Source organism: Coturnix japonica, chromosome Z (genome assembly GCF_054131305.1).
Source record: "Coturnix japonica strain WE chromosome Z, WE-NBRP24, whole genome shotgun sequence".
Classification (NCBI taxonomy): domain Eukaryota; kingdom Metazoa; phylum Chordata; class Aves; order Galliformes; family Phasianidae; genus Coturnix; species Coturnix japonica.
The window spans coordinates 74676231-74696220 of NC_140702.1; the positions used below are offsets into that span (position 1 = coordinate 74676231).

A 19990-nucleotide genomic window follows, 5' to 3' on the forward strand; every position below is an offset into this window, starting at 1 on the left:
CCCAAAATAACGACCCAAAATGACCCAAAATGGTGGTTTTGACCCCAAAAATGGCATTTTTAGCCCCAAAATGACCCAAAAATGGTGGTTTTAGACCCAAAATGACCCCAAAATGGTGAGTTTTGGGCCCAAAATGGTGGGTTTTGACCCCAAAAATGGTGGTTTTGACCCCAAAAATGGCATTTTTAGGCCCAAAATGACCCAAAATGACCCAAAATGACCCAAAAATGGTGGTTTTGACCCAAAAATGGTGGTTTTGACCCCAAAAATGGCATTTTTAGGCCCAAAATGACCCCAAAATGATGAGTTTGGGGCCCAAAAATGGTGGTTTTGACCCCAAAAATGACCCTAAAAATGATGGTTTTAGACCCAAAATGACCCTAAAATGGCACATTTAGACCCAAAATGACCCAAAATGACCCAAAAATGGTGGGTTTGACCCCAAAAATGACATATTTAGACCCAAATTGACCCAAAAATGGTGGTTTTGACCCCAAAAATGGCATAATTAGACCCAAATTGACCCTAAAATGATGGTTTTTAGACCCAAAATGACCCCAAAATGGTGAGTTTTGGGCCCAAAAATGGTGGTTTTGACCCCAAAAATGGCATTTTTAGACCCAAAATGACCCGAAAATGGTGGTTTTAGACCCAAAATGACCCCAAAATGGTGAGTTTTGGGCCCAAAATGGTGGGTTTTGACCCCAAAAATGATGGTTTTGACCCCAAAAATGCCATTTTTAGCCCCAAAATGATGGTTTTTAGACCCAAAATAACCCCAAAAATGGCATTTTTAGCCCCAAAATGACCCAAAAACGATGGTTTTGACCCCAAAAATGGCATTTTTAGACCCAAAATGACCCCAAAAATGCCATTTTTAGACCCAAAATGGTAGGTTTTAGACCCAAAATGACCCCAAAATGATGGTTTTTACCCCAAATAGGACCTTAAAATGGCAGTTTTAGCCCCAAAATGACCCAAAAATGATGTTTTTAGACCCCAAAATGACCCAAAAATGGCGTTTTTAGCCCCAAAATGGCAGGTTGGCCGTCGTAGTCGCTCACGTATTCGTCCTTCACTAATAAACTGGACGGGGCTCGGGATTATAAAGGGGAGAAGGTGATAAAGAGGAGCCGAAAAGGTACGTTTTTAGCCCAAAAATGGTGGTTTTGACCCCAAAAATGGCATTTTTGGCCCCAAAATGACCCAAAAAGACCCAAAAATGGCATTTTTAGCCCCAAAAATGGTGGTTTTGACCCCAAAAATGACATTTTTGACCCCGAAAATGGCATTTTTAGACCCAAAATGACCCCAAAATGATGGTTTTCAGCCCAAAAATGTCATATTTAGACCCAAATTGACCCAAAAATGGTGGTTTTGACCCCAAAAATGACATTTTAGACCCAAAATGACCTAAAAATGTCATTTTTAGCCCCAAAATGACCCAAAAATGGTGGTTTTGACCCCAAAAATGACATTTCTGACCCCAAAATGACTCAAAATGACACCAAAAATGGGGGTTTTGACCCCAAAAATGGCATTTTTAGACCCAAAATGACCCCAAAATGACCCAAAATGACCCAAAAATGGGGGTTTTAGACCCAAAAATGGTGGTTTTGACCCCAAAAATGGGGGTTTTGACCCCAAAAATGGCATTTTTAGGCCCAAAATGACCCAAAAATGATAGTTTTGACCCGAAAAATGACATTTTTGGCCCAGAATAACCCAAAAATGACCCAAAAATGGCAGATTTAGACCCCAAATGACCCAAAAATGGCATTTTTAGCCCCAAAAATGACACTTTTGACCCCAAAAATGGCATTTTCACCCCCAGAATGACCCAAAAATGATGGTTTTAGACCCAAAATGACCCCAAAATGGCATTTTTAGACCCAAAAATGGTGGTTTTTGACCCCAAAAATGGCATTTTTAGGCCCAAAATGACCCCAAAAATGACACATTTAGACCCAAAATAACCCAAAAACGACCCCAAAAATGATGGTTTTTAGACCCAAAATGACCCAAAAATGGCAATTTTAGACCCAAAATGACCCAAAAATGACCCAAAAATGGCATTTTTAGCCCCAAAAATGGTGGTTTTGACCCCAAAAATGACCGGAAATGACCCAAAAACAGCAATTTTAGACCCCAAAATGGTGGGTTTGACCCCAAAAATGACCCAAAATGACCCCAAAAATGGCAGATTTAGACCCAAAAATGGTGGTTTTGACCCCAAAAATGGCATTTTTGGCCTCAGAATGACCCAAAAATGACCCAAAATGATCCAAAAATGGCAATTTTAGGCCCAGAATAACCCAAAAATGACCCAAATTGACCCAAAAATGACCCCAAAAATGGCAGATTTAGACCCAAATTGACCCAAAAATGACCCAAAATGACCCCAAAAATGGCAATTTTAGACTCAAAATGACCTAAAAATGGTGGATTTGACCCCAAAAATGGCATTTTTAGACCCAAAATGACCCTAAAAATGATGGTTTTAGACCCAAAATGACCCCAAAAGTGGCAGTTTTAGACCGAAAATTACCCCAAAATGACCCCAAAAATGCCATTTTTAGACCCAAAATGACCCCAAAAATGGCAGTTTTAGACCCAAATCGACCCGAAAATGGTGGTTTTGACCCCAAAAATGGCATTTTTAGACCCAAAAATGGTGGTTTTGACCCCAAAAATGACATTTTTGGCCCCAAAATGACCTAAAAATGATGGTTTTCAGCCCAAAAATGCCATTTTTAGACCCAAAATGATGGGTTTTAAACCCAAAAATGATGGTTTTCAGCCCGAAAATGACCCCAAAACGACCCCAAAAATGCCATTTTTAGCCCCAAAATGATGAGTTTCAGACCCAAAAGGACCTAAAAATGATGTTTTTAGACCCAAAATGACCCCAAATTGACCTAAAAATGATGTTTTTAGACCCAAATTGACCCAAAAATGGCGTTTTTAGCCCCAAAATGGCAGGTTGGCCGTCGTAGTCGCTCACGTATTCGTCCTTCACTAATAAACTGGACGGGGCTCGGGATTATAAAGGGGAGAAGGTGATAAAGAGGAGCCGAAAAGGTACGTTTTGACCCCAAAAATGGCATTTTTAGACCCAAAATGGTGGTTTTGACCCCAAAAATGGCATTTTTTGCCCCAAAATGACCCAAAAATGATGGTTTTGACCCCCAAAAATGACATTTTTGACCCCAAAAATGGCATTTTTAGACCCAAAAATGGTGGTTTTGACCCCAAAAATGGCATTTTTAGACCCAAAATGACCCAAAAATGACCCAAAATGACCCAAAAATGGCATTTTTAGACCCAAAATGATGGTTTTTAGACCCAAAATGACCCCAAAAATGGCATTTTTAGACCCAAAATGACCCAAAAATGATAGTTTTGACCCCAAAAATGATATTTTTGGCCCCAAAATGACCCAAAAATGACCCAAAATGACCCAAAAATGACCCAAAATGGCCCAAAATGACCCCAAAAATGGCATTTTTAAACCCAAAAATGGTGGTTTTGACCCGAAAAATGACCCAAAATGACCCCAAAAATGGCAATTTTAGACCCAAAATGATCCCAAAAATGGCAATTTTAGACCCAAAATGACCCAAAAATGAGAGTTTTAGACCCAAAAATGGTGGTTTTGACCCCAAAAATGGCATTTTTAGACCCAAAATGACCCGAAAATGGCAATTTTAGCCCCAAAATGACCCAAAAATGATGGTTTTCAGCCCAAAAATGTCATATTTAGACCCAAAATGACCCCAAAAATGCTGAGTTTGACCCCAAAAATGGCGTTTTTGGCCCCAAAATGACCCAAAAATGACCCAAAATGTCCCAAAAATGAGAGTTTTAGACCCAAAAATGGTGGTTTTAACCCCAAAAATGACATTTTTGGCCCCAAAAATGGTGGTTTTAGACCCAAAATGACCCAAAAATGACCCAAAATCACCCAAAAATGGATTTTTAGACCGAAAAATGGTGGTTTTAGACCCAAAATGACCCAAAAATGACCCAAAAATGGCAGATTTAGACCCAAAATGACCTAAAAATGGTGGGTTTGACCCCCAAAATGGTATTTTTGGCCCAGAATAACCCAAAAATGACCCAAAAATGGCAGATTTAGACCCAAAATGACCCCAAAATGATGGTTTTTAGACCCCAAATGACCCCAAAAATGGCAATTTTAGACCCAAAATGACCCCAAAATGATGGTTTTCAGCCCAAAAATGTCATATTTAGACCCAAAATGACCCCCAAAATGGCATTTTTGGCCCCAAAATGACCCAAAAATGACCCCAAATGACCCAAAAATGACCCAAAATGACCCAAAAATGATAGTTTTAGACCCCAAAATGGTGGTTTTGACCCCAAAATGACCCAAAATGACCCCCAAAACGGTGGTTTTGACCCCAAAAATGCCATTTTTAGACCCAAATTGACCCTAAAATGATGGTTTTTAGACCCAAAATGACCCCAAAATGATGGTTTTTAGACCCAAAATGACCCCAAAAGTGGCAGTTTTAGACCCAAAATGACCCTAAAATGATGGTTTTTAGACCCAAAATGACCCCAAAAATGACGTTTTTAGACCCAAAATGATCGAATTTAGACCCAAAATGACCCTAAAAATGATGGTTTTAGACCCAAAATGACCCAAAAATGACCCAAAATGACCCAAAAATGATAGTTTTAGACCCAAAAATGGTGGTTTTGACCCCAAAATGGCATTTTTAGACCCAAAATGACCCTAAAAACGGTGGGTTTGACCCCAAAAATGGCCTTTTTGACCCCAAAAATGGCATTTTTAGGCCCAAAATGACCCAAAAATGACCCAAAAATGACCCAAAATGACCCAAAATGACCCAAAAATGATAGTTTTAGACCCAAAAATGGCAATTTTAGACCCAAAATGACCCAAAAATGAGAGTTTTAGACCCAAAAATGGTGGGTTTTGACCCCAAAAATGGTGAGTTTAGACCCAAAAATGATGGTTTTGACCCCAAAAATGACATTTTTAGACCCAAATTGACCCAAAAATGACCCAAAATGACCCCAAAAATGGCAATTTTAGACTCAAAATGACCTAAAAATGGTGGATTTGACCCCAAAAATGGCATTTTTAGACCCAAAATGACCCAAAAATGACCCAAAATGACCCAAAAATGACATTTATAGACTCATATTGACCCAAAAATGGTGGTTTTGACCCCAAAAATGGTGGTTTTAGGCCCAAAATGACCCCAAAAATGATGTTTTTAGACCCAAAATGACATATTTAGACCCAAAATGACCCTGAAAATGATGGTTTTAGACCCAAAATGACCCCAAAATGATGGTTTTTAGACCCAAATTGACCCAAAAATGGCATTTTTAGACTCAAAATGATAAGGTTTTAGCCCAAAATGAGACTAAAATGGTGGGTTTTAGACCCAAAATGACCCTAAAATGGCATTTTTAGCCCCAAATTGACCCAAAAATGGCATTTTTAGCCCCAAATTGACCCCAAAATGATGGTTTTTAGACCCAAAATGACCCCAAAATGAGAGTTTTAGACCCAAAATGGCAGTTTTAGACCCAAAATGACCCCAAAATGATGTTTTTTACCCCATAAAGGAACTAATAATGATGATTTTAGCCCCAAAATGACCCAAAAATGGCGTTTTTAGCCCCAAAATGGCAGGTTGGCCGTCGTAGTCGCTCACGTATTCGTCCTTCACTAATAAACTGGACGGGGCTCGGGATTATAAAGGGGAGAAGGTGATAAAGAGGAGCTGAAAAGGTAGGTTTTTAGCCCCAAAATGACCCAAAATGAGCCAAAAAATGGCATTTTTGACCCCAAAAATGACATTTTTGGCCCCAAAATGACCCAAAAATGGCCCAAAATGACCCCAAAATGACCCAAAATGACCCCAAAAATGGCATTTTTAGACCCAAAAAAGGCGGTTTTGACCCCGAAAATGGTGGGTTTGACCCCAAAAATGACCGAAAACGACCCAAAAATGACATTTTTAGACCCAAGATGACCAAAAAATGACCCAAAATGACCCAAAAATGGTGGTTTTGACCCAAAATGACCCCAAAAATGATGTTTTTAGACCCAAAATGGTGGGTATTGACCCCAAAAATGATGGTTTTGACCCCAAAAATGGCATTTTTAGCCCCAAAATGACCCTAAAATGATGGTTTTTAGACCTAAAATGACCCAAAAATGAGAGTTTTAGACCTAAAAATGGTGGTTTTGACCCCAAAAATGACATTTTGGACCCCAAAAATGCCATTTTTAGCCCCAAAATGATGGTTTTTAGACCCAAAATGACCCAAAAATGGCACATTTAGACCCAAAATGACCCCAAAATGATGGTTTTGACCCCAAAATGGCATTTTTAGCCCCAAAAATGGTGGGTTTGACCCTAAAATTGGCATTTTTAGCCCCAAAATGACCCCAAAAATGGTGGTTTTGACCCCAAAAATGGCATTTTTAGACCCAAAATGACCCAAAAATGACCCAAAATGACCCCAAAATGACCCAAAACGACCCAAAAATGGCAGTTTTAGACCCAAAATGACCCGAAAATGGTGGTTTTAGACCCAAAATGACCCCAAAATGACAGTTTTAGACCCAAAATGACCCAAAAATGACCCAAAATGACCCAAAAATGGCAGATTTAGACCCAAAATGACCCAAAAATGATGGTTTTGACCCCAAAAATGACATTTTTAGACCCAAAATGACCCCATAGAAACCAATGGGACCCCATAGGACTCAATAGGACCCCATAGGATCTAATAGGACCCCATAGGAATCAATAGGACCCCATAGGATCTAATAGGACCCCATAGGACCCCATAGGACCCCATAGGACCCTATAGGACCCCATAGGATCCTATAGGACCCCATAGGAATCAATAGGACCCCATAGAACTCTATAGGACCCCATAGGAATCAATAGGACCCCATAGGATCTAATAGGACCCCATAGGACCCCATAGGACCCTATAGGACCCCAAAACCCCATTTCTGACCCCAAAAACCCCATTTCTGACCCCAAAATGACCCCATAGAAACCAATGGGACCCCATAGAACTCAATAGGACCCCATAGACCCCAATAGGACCCCAATAAGACCCCATAGGACCCCATAGGACCCTATAGGACCCCATAGGAATCAATAGGACCCCATAGGATCTAATAGGACCCCATAGGACCCCATAGGACCCTATAGGACCCCAAAACCCCATTTCTGACCCCAAAAACCCCATTTCTGACCCCAAAATGACCCCATAGAAACCAATGGGACCCCATAGGACTCAATAGGACCCAATAGGACCCTATAGAATCCCATAGGACCCCATAGGATCTAATAGGATCCCAATAGGACCCCATAGAAACCAATGGGACCCCACAGACCCCATAAGACCCCATAGGACCCCATAGGAATCAATAGGACCCCATAGGATCTAATAGGACCCCATAGGATCCTATAGGACCCCATAGGACCCCAATACGACCCCATAGGACCCCATAGAACTCAATAGGACCCCATAGACCCCAATAGGACCCTATAGGACCCCATAGGACACCATAGGAATCAATAGGACCCCATAGGATCTAATAGGACCCCATAGGACCCTATAGGACCCCATAGGATCTAATAGGACCCAATAGGACCCCATAGGATCCTATAGGACCCTATAGGACCCAAAGGACCCTATAGGACCCCATAGGACCCTATAGGACCCCATAGAAACCAATAGGACCCTATAGGACCCCATAGGACTCTATAGGATCTAATAGGACCCTATAGGACCCCATAGGATCTAATAGGACCCCGTAGGACCCTATAAGACCCTATAGGACCCTATAGGATCTAATAGGACCCCATAGAACCCAATAGGACCCCATAGGATCTAATAGGACCCCATAGGATCTAATAGGACCCAATAGGACCCCATAGGACCCCATAGGACCCTATAGGACCCAAAAACCCCATTTCTGACCCCAAAAACCCCATTTCCGACCCCAAAATGACCCAAAAACCCCATTTCTGAGCCCAAAAAACCCCATTGTTTCCCCTATAACTCACCGTTGCTCTGTAGGGTCAGGCCCGATAGATCTGGAAGCAATGGGATTAATAGGGTTAGTTATGGGACACTATAGGACCCCATAGAAACCAATGGGACCCCATAGGACCCTATAGGACCCCATAGGACCCCATAGGAATCAATAGGGCCCCATAGAACCCCATAGGATTTAATAGGGCCCCATAGAACCCCATAGGATTTAATAGGACCCCATAGGACCCCATAGGAAATAATAGGATCCCAATAGGACCCCATAGGAACCAATAGGACCCCATAGAACCCCATAGGACCCCATAGGATCCCATAGACACCATAAGACCCCATAGGACCCTATAGGACCCTATAGGAACCTATAGGACCCCATAAACCCCATAAGACCTCATAGGACCCCAACAGGATCTAATAGGACCCCATAGGACCCTATAGGACCCCATAGGACTCAATAGGACCCCATAGGATCTAATAGGACCCCATAGAACTCAATAGGACCCCATAGGATCTAATAGGACCCCATAGAACTCAATAGGACCCCATAGGATCTAATAGGACCCCATAGAACTCAATAGGACCCCATAGGATCTAATAGGACCCCATAGAACTCAATAGGACCCCATAGAACTCAATAGGACCCCACAGAACTCAATAGGACCCTATAGGATCTAATAGGACCCCATAGAACTCAATAGGACCCCATAGGATCTAATAGGATCCCATAGGATCTAATAGTACCCCATAGGACCCCATAGACCCCATAAGACCCCAATAGGACACCATAGGACCCCATAGGACCCCATAGGATCTAATAGGATCCCATAGGATCTAATAGTACCCCATAGGACCCCATAGACCCCATAAGACCCCAATAGGACACCATAGGACCCCATAGGACCCCATAGGATCTAATAGGATCCCATAGGATCTAATAGTACCCCATAGGACCCCATAGACCCCATAAGACCCCAATAGGACACCATAGGACCCCATAGGACCCCATAGGATCTAATAGGACCCCATAGGACCCCATAGGATCTAATAGGACCCCATAGGACCCCAATAAGACCCCATAGGACCCCAATAGGACCCCATAGGACCCCAATAGGACCCCATAGACCCCAATAGGACCCCATAGAACTCAATAGGACCCCAATAGAACCCAATAGGACCCCATAGGAATCAATTGGACCCCATAGGATCCAATAGGACCCCATAGGACCCTATAGGATCTAATAGGACCCTATAGGAGCCCATAGAACTCAATAGGACCCTATAGGACCCCATAGGATCTAATAGGACCCCAATAGAACCCCATAGACCCCATAGGATCCCAATAAGACCCTAATAGGACCCCATAGAACTCAATAGGACCCAATAGAACCCTATAGAAACCAATAGGACCCCATAGAACTCAATAGGACCCAATAGAACCCCATAGAAACCAATAGGACCCCATAGAACTCAATAGGACCCAATAGAACCCCATAGAAACCAATAGGACCCCATAGAACTCAATAGGACCCCATAGGACCCCATAGACCCCAATAGGACCCCATAGGACCCCATAGAACTCAATAGGACCCCAATAGAACCCTATAGACCCCATAAGACCCCATAGAAACCAATAGGACCCCATAGGAACCAATAGAGTCCCATAGGACCCATTATAAACCCCGTACTCCCTTACGCAAACTACGTACCACACTTACGCAAATTGCGTAACTCCCCCCATTCTTTCCTATGGGCTCCCTTACGCAATTTACGTAACTCCTCCCATTGGCCCCATAGTCACTTACGCAAACTACGTACCACACTTACGCAATTTGCGTAACTCCCCCCATTATTTCCTATGGCCTCCCTTACGCAATTTCCGTATCTCCCCCCATTTAATCATAGGACCCCGTAGAACTCAATAGGACCCCATAGGACCCCATAGGACCCCAATAAGACCCCATAGGACCCCATAGGACTCCAATACGACCCCATAGGACCCCATAGGACCCCAATAAGACCCCATAGGACCCCAATAAGACCCCATAGGACCCCATAGGACCCCATAAGACCCCATAGGACCCAATAGGATCCCATAGGACCCCATAGAGCCCCATAGACCCCATAAGACCCCATAGGACCCCATTGTACTCACCGATCCCAGGCGACACCACCCTCTCATAATGATACGGGTTGACACACACACTGTCACACTTGAGATCAAACGCGTACTGACAATACTTGACGTGCTTCAACCCCATAGGATCCAATAGGACCCCATAGAAATCAATAGGACCCCATAGAACTCAATAGGACCCCATAGGATCTAATAGGACCCCAATAGGAACCCTATAGGACCCTATAGGACCCCATAGAACTCAATAGGACCCCATAGGACCCCAATAGGACACCATAGGACCCTATAGGACCCCATAGGATCTAATAGGACCCCATAGAACTCAATAGGACTCCATAGAAACCAATAGGACCCCATAGAACTCAATAGGACCCTATAGGACCTCATAGACCCCAATAGGACCCTATAGAACTCAATAGGACCCAATAGAACCCTATAGAAACCAATAGGACCCCATAGAACTCAATAGGACCCCATAGGACCCCATAGACCCCAATAGGACCCCATAGACCCCAATAGGACCCCATAGACCCCAATAAGACCCTAATAGGACCCCATAGGACCCCATAGAGCTCAATAGGACCCCATAGAACTCAATAGGACACCATAGAACCCAATAGGACCCCAATAAGAACCTAATAGGACCCCATAGGACCCCATAGAAACCAATAGGACCCCATAGGAACCAATAGAGTCCCATAGGACCCATTATAAACCCCGTACTCCCTTACGCAAATTGCGTAACTCCCCCCCATTAACCCCCATAGTCCCTTACGCAACTTACGTAACCCGAGCCCTCACTTACGCAAGCTCCGTATCTCCCCCCCATTATAAACCGCGTACTCCCTTACGCCAATTGCGTAACCTGAGCCCTCACTTACGCAAATTGCGTAACTCCCCCCATTCTTTCCCAGCCCGTTTCTTACGCAAATTGCGTAATTCTACTCACCGATCCCAGGCGACACCACCCTCTCATAATGATACGGGTTGACACACACACTGTCACACTTGAGATCAAACGCGTACTGACAATACTTGACGTGCTTCAACTCATTCTTATGCAGGTCGGGCCACCTCCATAACCTCGCGTAGATCACATGGGGGAACCCTTTCCTCCCAGCCACCTGCAGCCTCCCGTCTAATGTACGTTGTATAGTCACGCATTTACTCGGGTGAGCCCCGTTGGTCGTAATGGCGGCGATGAGCGAATCCAGCTCGTCTTTCTTCTCCTTCAGCTTCTTAACGAGGCTCTCGATGGCTCGTTTAGCGAAGGTCTCGCTCTCCCCGCCCTGTCGGTGGCACATTAAGCTGTGGACGATGCTCAGACACGCGTCGTTGCTGCTGGGGGGGGTGGAGATGGACATGGCGGACACCGGGAACGATGGAGAGCCCGATGGAGGCCGCTAAGATGGAGGGACGCAGCACATCCGGGTACTTAGGGGGGGTTCCGGGTTGGGAGACCGCAGGACATCCGGGGATCTGGGAGGGACTTCCGGGTTTGAGTTCCATCCGGGTACTTAAGAGGGACTTCCGGGTTTGAGTTACATACGGGGACTTAGAGGGACTTCCGGGTTTGAGTTACATCCGGGGACTTCCGGGTTGGGAACCCGCAGTACATCCGGGGATCTGGGAGGGACTTCCGGGTTTGAGTTACATACGGGGACTTAGAGGGACTTCCGGGTTTGGGAAGCCGCAGTACATCCGGGGATCTAAGAGATACTTCCGGGTTTGGGAGTCCGCATGAGTTACATACGGGGACTTAGAAGGGGACTTCCGGGTTTGAGTGACATACGGGGACTTAGAGGGGACTTCCGGGTTTGGGAACCCGCAGTACATCCGGGGATCTGGGAGGGACTTCCGGGTTTGAGTTACATACGGGGACTTACAAGGGACTTCTGGGTTTGAGGGACTTCCGGGTTTGAGTTACATCCGGGGACTTCCGAGTTGGGAAGCCGCAGTACATCCGGGGACTTGGAGGGACTTCCGGGTTTGAGTTACATACGGGGACTTGGAGGGACTTCCGGGTTTGAGTTACATACGGGGACTTAGAGGGACTTCCGGGTTTGGGAACCCGCAGGACATCCGGGGACTTAGAGGGGACTTCCGGGTTTGGGAGCCCGCAGTACATCCGGGGACTTGGAGGGACTTCCGGGTTTGAGTGACATACGGGGACTTAGAGGGGACTTCCGGGTTTGGGAACCCGCAGTACATCCGGGGATCTGGGAGGGACTTCCGGGTTTGAGTTACATCCGGGGACTTAGAGGGACTTCTGGGTTTGAGGGACTTCCGGGTTTGAGTTACATCCGGGGACTTCCGGGTTGGGAAGCCGCAGTACATACGGGGACTTGGAGGGACTTCCGGGTTTGAGTTACATACGGGGACTTGGAGGGACTTCCGGGTTTGAGTTACATACGGGTATCTAGGAGGGACTTCCGGGTTTGAGGCACATACGGGGACTTAGAGGGGACTTCCGGGTTTGGGAACCCGCAGTACATCCGGGGACTTGGAGGGACTTCCGGGTTTGAGTTACATACGGGTATCTAGGAGGGACTTCCGGGTTTGAGTTACATCCGGGGACTTCCGGGTTGGGAACCCGCAGTACATCCGGGGACTTGGAGGGACTTCCGGGTTTGAGGAACATACGGGGACTTAGAAGGGACTTCTGGGTTTGAGGGACTTCCGGGTTTGAGTTACATCCGGGGACTTCCGGGTTGGGAACCCGCAGTACATCCGGGGACTTGGAGGGACTTCCGGGTTTGAGTTACATCCGGGGACTTAGAGGGGACTTCCGGGTTTGGGAAGCCGCAGTACATCCGGGGACTTGGAGGGACTTCCGGGTTTGAGTTACATACGGGGACTTACAAGGGACTTCCGGGTTTTAGTTACATACGGGGACTTAGAAGGGACTTTCGGGTTGGGAACCCGCAGTACATCCGGGGATCTGGGAGGGACTTCCGGGTTTGAGTTACATACGGGTACTTAGAGGGACTTCTGGGTTTGAGGGACTTCCGGGTTTGAGTTACATCCGGGGACTTCCGGGTTGGGAACCCGCAGTACATCCGGGGACTTGGAGGGACTTCCGGGTTTGAGTTACATCCGGGGACTTGGAGGGACTTCCGGGTTTGAGTTACATACGGGGACTTAGAGGGGACTTCCGGGTTTGGGAACCCGCAGTACATCCGGGGACTTGGAGGGACTTCCGGGTTTGAGGGACATCCGGGTTTGAGTTACATCCGGGGACTTAGAGGGGACTTCCGGGTTGGGAGCCCGCAGTACATCCGGGTATCTAAGAGATACTTCCGGGTTTAGGACCGAATGAGTTACATACGGGTATTTAGAGGGGACTTCCGGGTTTGGGAACCCGCAGTACATCCGGGGATCTGGGAGGGACTTCCGGGTTTGAGTTACATCCGGGGACTTCCGGGTTGGGAACCCGCAGTACATCCGGGGATCTGGGAGGGACTTCCGGGTTTGAGTTACATCCGGGGACTTAAGAGGGACTTCCGGGTTTGAGTTACATCCGGGGACTTGGAGGGACTTCCGGGTTTGAGTTACATACGGGTACTTAAGAGGGACTTCCGGGTTTGAGTTACATCCGGGGACTTAGAGGGGACTTCCGGGTTTGGGAACCCGCAGTACATCCGGGGATCTGGGAGGGACTTCCGGGTTTGAGTTACATCCGGGGACTTCCGGGTTGGGAACCCGCAGTACATCCGGGGACTTACAAGGGACTTCTGGGTTTGAGGGACTTCCGGGTTTGACTTACATCCGGGGACTTCCGGGTTGGGAACCCGCAGTACATCCGGGGACTTGGAGGGACTTTCGGGTTTGAGTTACATCCGGGGACTTACAAGGGACTTCTGGGTTTGAGGGACTTCCGGGTTTGAGTGACATCCGGGGACTTCCGGGTTGGGAACCCGCAGTACATCCGGGGACTTGGAGGGACTTCCGGGTTTGAGTTACATCCGGGGACTTGGAGGGACTTCCGGGTTTGAGTTACATCCGGGGACTTAGAGGGGACTTCCGGGTTTGGGAACCCGCAGTACATCCGGGGATTTGGAGGGACTTCCGGGTTTGAGTTACATACGGGGACTTGGAGGGACTTCAGGGTTTGAGTTACATACGGGGACTTAGAGGGGACTTCCGGGTTGGGAGCCCGCAGTACATCCGGGTATCTGGGAGGGACTTCCGGGTTTGAGGGACATCCGGGGACTTAGAGGGACTTCCGGGTTTGAGGGACTTCGGGGTTTGAGTTACATCCGGGGACTTCCAGGTTGGGAACCCGCAGTACATCCGGGGATCTGGGAGGGACTTCCGGGTTTGAGTTACATCCGGGGACTTCCGGGTTGGGAACCCGCAGTACATCCGGGTATCTAAGAGGGTACTTCCGGGTTTGAGTTACATCCGGGTATCTGGGAGGCACTTCCGGGTTTGGATGTGCGCATGCGCAACATCCGGGCACTCGCGGCGCGGCCTTAAGAGCCGCCTCCATGTTGCGTGCGCACAACGGGGAGCGGCCTAAGCTACATCCGGGTCTTGAGGCGTCACGGAGACACGGTAAGACGTGACGTCATCAACCGGGGAGACCCAAAATGGCGGACGGGCTTTGTCCGGTGTTTCTAGGCCTTAAAATGACGGAATAATGCGAAATAACTAGTGCGCATGCGCGACACGCGGGTCTTCGCGGCGCCGCCATTTTGTCGCTGTCACTTCCGGGTTTGGGAACATCCGGGTCTTCGCGGCGCCGCCATTTTGTTGCTGTCACTTCCGGGTTGGGGGAACATCCGGGGATTCGGGGCGTCAATGTGGTTCGGGGTGAAAAAAACGAGTCGGGCGGGCGGGTTTTTTTTTTCATTATATTTTTTTATTGGTTTATTTTTTTGGTTGTCGTCGCCGCCCGCACGGGAATTAAAAGGGGGGTTAATAAGACCGGAAGTGGGGTATAAACCCGGAAGTAAGGTCAAACTGACCGGAAGTGGGGGGGTTAAAAAGACCGGAAGTGATTGAGGAAGGGCGGAAGTAGTGCAAATCGAACCGGAAGTGGGGGGGAAAGGCCGGAAGTGAGGCTGGAGTGTTGGCAAAACCGGAAGTGTGGTTTAGAACCCGGAAGTGGAGGTCACAACCCGGAAGTGGGGGGGTTTAAAGCCGGAAGTAGGCCCAAAGAAGCCGGAAGTAGTGCAATTTAACCCGGAAGTAGGGGGAGAAACCCGGAAGTGGGGCTAAAAAACCGGAAGTGGGGCAGAAATAACCGGAAATAGTGGTAAAAAACCCGGAAGTGGGGTAATAAACCCGGAAGTGGAGTGTTAATACCCGGAAGTAGGGCAATAAACCCGGAAGTAGGGAAAAAATACCCGGATGTGGGGGTGGAACCCGGAAGGAGGCCTAAAACCGGAAGTGAGGCCTAAAAACCGGAAGTGAGGCCTAAAACAGGAAGTGAGGCCTAAAACAGGAAGTGAGGCCTAAAAACCCGGAAGTAGGCCTCAAACCAGGCCTGACCCTATAACCAGACCCGACCCTATAACCCGACCCTATAACCCGACCCTATAACCAGACCCTATAACCCGACCCTATAACCAGACCCTATAACCAGACCCTATAACCCGACCCTATAACCAGACCCTATAACCCGACCCTATAACCAGACCCGACCCTATAACCAGACCCTATAACCAGACCCGACCCTATAACCCGACCCTATAACCAGACCCTATAACCAGACCCTATAACCAGACCCGACCCTATAAGCCGACCCTATAACCCGACCCTATAACCAGACCCGACCCTATAACCTGACCCTATAACCCGACCCTATAACCAGACCCGACCCTATAACCCGACCCTATAACCCGTAGTGACCCTATAACCAGACCCGACCCCATAACCAGACCCTATAACCCGACCCTATATCCAGACCCGACCCTATAACCCGACCCTATAACCCGACCCTATAACCCGACCCTATAACCAGACCCGACCCTATAACCCGACCCTATAACCAGACCCTATAACCAGACCCTATAACCAGACCCGACCCTATAACCAGACCCTATAACCCGACCCTATAACCCGACCCTATAACCCGACCCTATAACCAGACCCGACCCTATAACCCGACCCTATAACCCGACCCGACCCTATAACCCGACCCTATAACCAGTCCCGACCCTATAACCCGACCCTATAACCAGACCCGACCCTATAACCCGACCCTATAACCCGACCCTATAACCAGACCTGACCCTATAACCCGACCCTATAACCAGACCCGACCCTATAACCAGACCCTATAACCCGACCCTATAACCAGACCCGACCCTATAACCCGACCCTATAACCAGACCTGACCCTATAACCAGACCCTATAACCAGACCCTATAACCAGACCCGACCCTATAACCCGACCCTATAACCAGACCTGACCCTATAACCAGACCCTATAACCAGACCCGACCCTATAACCCGACCCTATAACCCGACCCTAAAACCCGACCCTATAACCCGACCCTATAACCAGACCCGACCCTATAACCAGACCCGACCCTATAACCAGACCCTATAACCCGACCCTATAACCAGGCCCGACCCTATAACCCGACCCTATAACCCGACCCTATAACCAGACCCTATAACCCGACCCTATAACCAGACCCTATAACCAGACCCGACCCTATAACCCGACCCTATAACCCGACCCTATAACCAGACCCTATAACCAGACCCTATAACCAGACCCGACCCTATAACCCGACCCTATAACCCGACCCTATAACCAGACCCGACCCTATAACCAGGCCCGACCCTATAACCCGACCCTATAACCAGACCCGACCCTATAACCCGACCCTATAACCCGACCCTATAACCCGACCCTATAACCAGACCCTATAACCGGACCCGACCCTATAACCCGACCCTATAACCCATAGTGACCCTATAACCAGACCCGACCCTATAACCCGACCCTATAACCAGACCCGACCCTATAACCCGACCCTATAACCAGACCCGACCCTATAACCATACCTGACCCTATAACCCGACCCTATAACCAGACCTGACCCTATAACCAGACCCTATAACCAGACCCGACCCTATAACCCGACCCTATAACCCGACCCTATAACCCGACCCTATAACCTGACCCTATAACCAGACCCGACCTTATAACCAGACCCTATAACCAGACCCGACCCTATAACCCGACCCTATAACCCGACCCTATAACCCGACCCTATAACCCGACCCTATAACCAGACCCTATAACCAGACCCGACCCTATAACCAGACCCGACCCTATAACCAGACCCGACCCTATAACCAGACCCTATAACCAGACCCGACCCTATAACCAGACCCTATAACCAGACCCTATAACCAGACCCTATAACCCGACCCTATAACCCGACCCTATAACCCGATCCTATAACCCGACCCTATAACCAGACCCTATAACCAGACCCTATAACCCGACCCTATAACCCGACCCTATAACCCGACCCTATAACCAGACCTGACCCTATAACCAGACCCTATAACCCGACCCTATAACCAGACCCTATAACCCGACCCTATAACCAGACCCTATAACCAGACCCTATAACCAGACCCGACCCTATAACCAGACCCTATAACCCGACCCTATAACCCGACCCTATAACCAGACCCTATAACCAGACCCTATAACCAGACCCTATAACCCGACCCTATAACCCGACCCTATAACCAGGCCCGACCCTATAAGCGGGTATTGACCCTATTGACCCTATAACCCGACCCTATAACCCGACCCTATAACCAGACCCGACCCTATAAGCGGGTATTGACCCTATTGACCCTATAACCCGACCCTATAACCAGACCCGACCCTATAAGCGGGTATTGACCCTATTGACCCTATAACCAGACCCTATAACCAGACCCTATAACCCGACCCTATAACCAGACCCTATAACCAGACCCTATAACCAGACCCTATAACCCGACCCTATAACCCGACCCTATAACCAGACCCGACCCTATAAGCGGGTATTGACCCTATTGACCCTATAACCCGACCCTATAACCAGACCCTATAACCAGACCCTATAACCCGACCCTATAACCAGACCCTATAACCAGACCCGATCCTATAAGCGGGTATTGACCCTATTGACCCTATAACCCGACCCTATAACCCGACCCTATAACCAGACCCGACCCTATAAGCGGGTATTGACCCTATTGACCCTATAACCCGACCCTATAACCCGACCCTATAACCAGACCCGACCCTATAAGCGGGTATTGACCCTATTGACCCTATAACCCGACCCTATAACCCGACCCTATAACCAGACCCGACCCTATAAGCGGGTATTGACCCTATTGACCCTATAACCCGACCCTATAACCCGACCCTATAACCAGACCCGACCCTATAAGCGGGTATTGACCCTATTGACCCTATAACCCGACCCTATAACCCGACCCTATAACCAGACCCGACCCTATAAGCGGGTATTGACCCTATTGACCCTATAACCCGACCCTATAACCAGACCCGACCCTATAAGCGGGTATTGACCCTATTGACCCTATAACCCGACCCTATAACCAGACCCGACCCTATAAGCGGGTATTGACCCTATTGACCCTATAACCCGACCCTATAACCAGGCCCGACCCTATAAGCGGGTATTGACCCTATTGACCCTATAACCCGACCCTATAACCAGACCCGACCCTATAAGCGGGTATTGACCCTATTGACCCTATAACCCGACCCTATAACCCGACCCTATAACCAGACCCGACCCTATAAGCGGGTATTGACCCTATTGACCCTATAACCCGACCCTATAACCCGACCCTATAACCAGACCCGACCCTATAAGCGGGTATTGACCCTATTGACCCTATAACCCGACCCTATAACCAGACCCGACCCTATAAGCGGGTATTGACCCTATTGACCCTATAACCCGACCCTATAACCCGACCCTATAACCAGACCCGACCCTATAACCGTGTATTGACCCTATTGACCCTATAACCCGACCCTATAACCCGACCCTATAACCAGACCCGACCCTATAAGCGGGTATTGACCCTATTGACCCTATAACCCGACCCTATAACCAGACCCTATAACCAGACCCTATAACCAGACCCTATAACCAGACCCGACCCTATAAGCGGGTATTGACCCTATTGACCCTATAACCCGACCCTATAACCAGGCCCGACCCTATAAGCGGGTATTGACCCTATTGACCCTATAACCCGACCCTATAACCAGACCCGACCCTATAAGCTGGTATTGACCCTATTGACCCTATAACCCGACCCTATAACCCGACCCTATAACCAGACCCGACCCTATAAGCGGGTATTGACCCTATTGACCCTATAACCCGACCCTATAACCAGACCCGACCCTATAAGCGGGTATTGACCCTATTGACCCTATAACCCGACCCTATAACCAGACCCTATAACCAGACCCTATAACCCGACCCTATAACCAGACCCTATAACCAGACCCTATAACCCGACCCTATAACCCGACCCTATAACCAGACCCTATAACCCGACCCTATAACCCGACCCTATAACCAGACCCTATAACCCGACCCTATAACCAGACCCTATAACCCGACCCTATAACCCGACCCTATAACCAGACCCTATAACCAGACCCTATAACCCGACCCTATAACCAGCATTGACCCTATAACCCGACCCTATAACCCGACCCTATAACCAGACCCTATAACCAGACCCTATAACCCG

The 19990-nt window shown here is 47.9% G+C and overlaps 3 protein-coding genes across 16 annotated transcripts in view; 1 reads left to right on the forward strand and 2 right to left on the reverse strand.

The window, feature by feature from the left end:
* Positions 1-11652, reverse strand: part of LOC146754202 (SMAD family member 4-like) — a 43360-nt gene extending 31708 nt beyond the window's left edge. For 7 of the 9 annotated variants that reach the window (XM_085528944.1, XM_085528942.1, XM_085528940.1 and 4 more), the window contains exons 1-2: positions 11169-11652; positions 8100-8129 (exon numbers count right to left, since the gene is read on the reverse strand). In XM_085528944.1, the coding sequence (XP_085385070.1) occupies positions 8100-8129; positions 11169-11583 (445 nt within the window). In that variant the 5' untranslated portion in view covers positions 11584-11652. Of the gene's footprint in view, positions 1-8099; positions 8130-10237; positions 10511-11168 lie in introns of those variants that run through there. The other 2 variants (XM_085528949.1, XM_085528947.1) reach the window with 2 other exon arrangements.
* A 2552-nt stretch (positions 11653-14204) lies between these two features.
* The window catches only part of LOC146754203 (uncharacterized), a 42121-nt gene continuing 36335 nt past the window's right edge, over positions 14205-19990 (forward strand). For 2 of the 5 annotated variants that reach the window (XM_085528952.1, XM_085528954.1), the window contains exon 1: positions 14205-14776. The gene's annotated coding sequence lies outside the window, so the exon portion shown is untranslated. The remainder of the gene's footprint in view (positions 14777-19990) is intronic. The other 3 variants (XM_085528953.1, XM_085528950.1, XM_085528951.1) reach the window with 2 other exon arrangements.
* The window catches only part of ME2 (malic enzyme 2), a 33035-nt gene continuing 28106 nt past the window's right edge, over positions 15062-19990 (reverse strand). For both annotated transcript variants that reach the window (XR_014939406.1, XR_014939405.1), the window contains 2 exons: positions 16560-19437; positions 15062-15710 (listed from right to left, as the gene is read on the reverse strand). The gene's annotated coding sequence lies outside the window, so the exon portion shown is untranslated. The remainder of the gene's footprint in view (positions 15711-16559; positions 19438-19990) is intronic.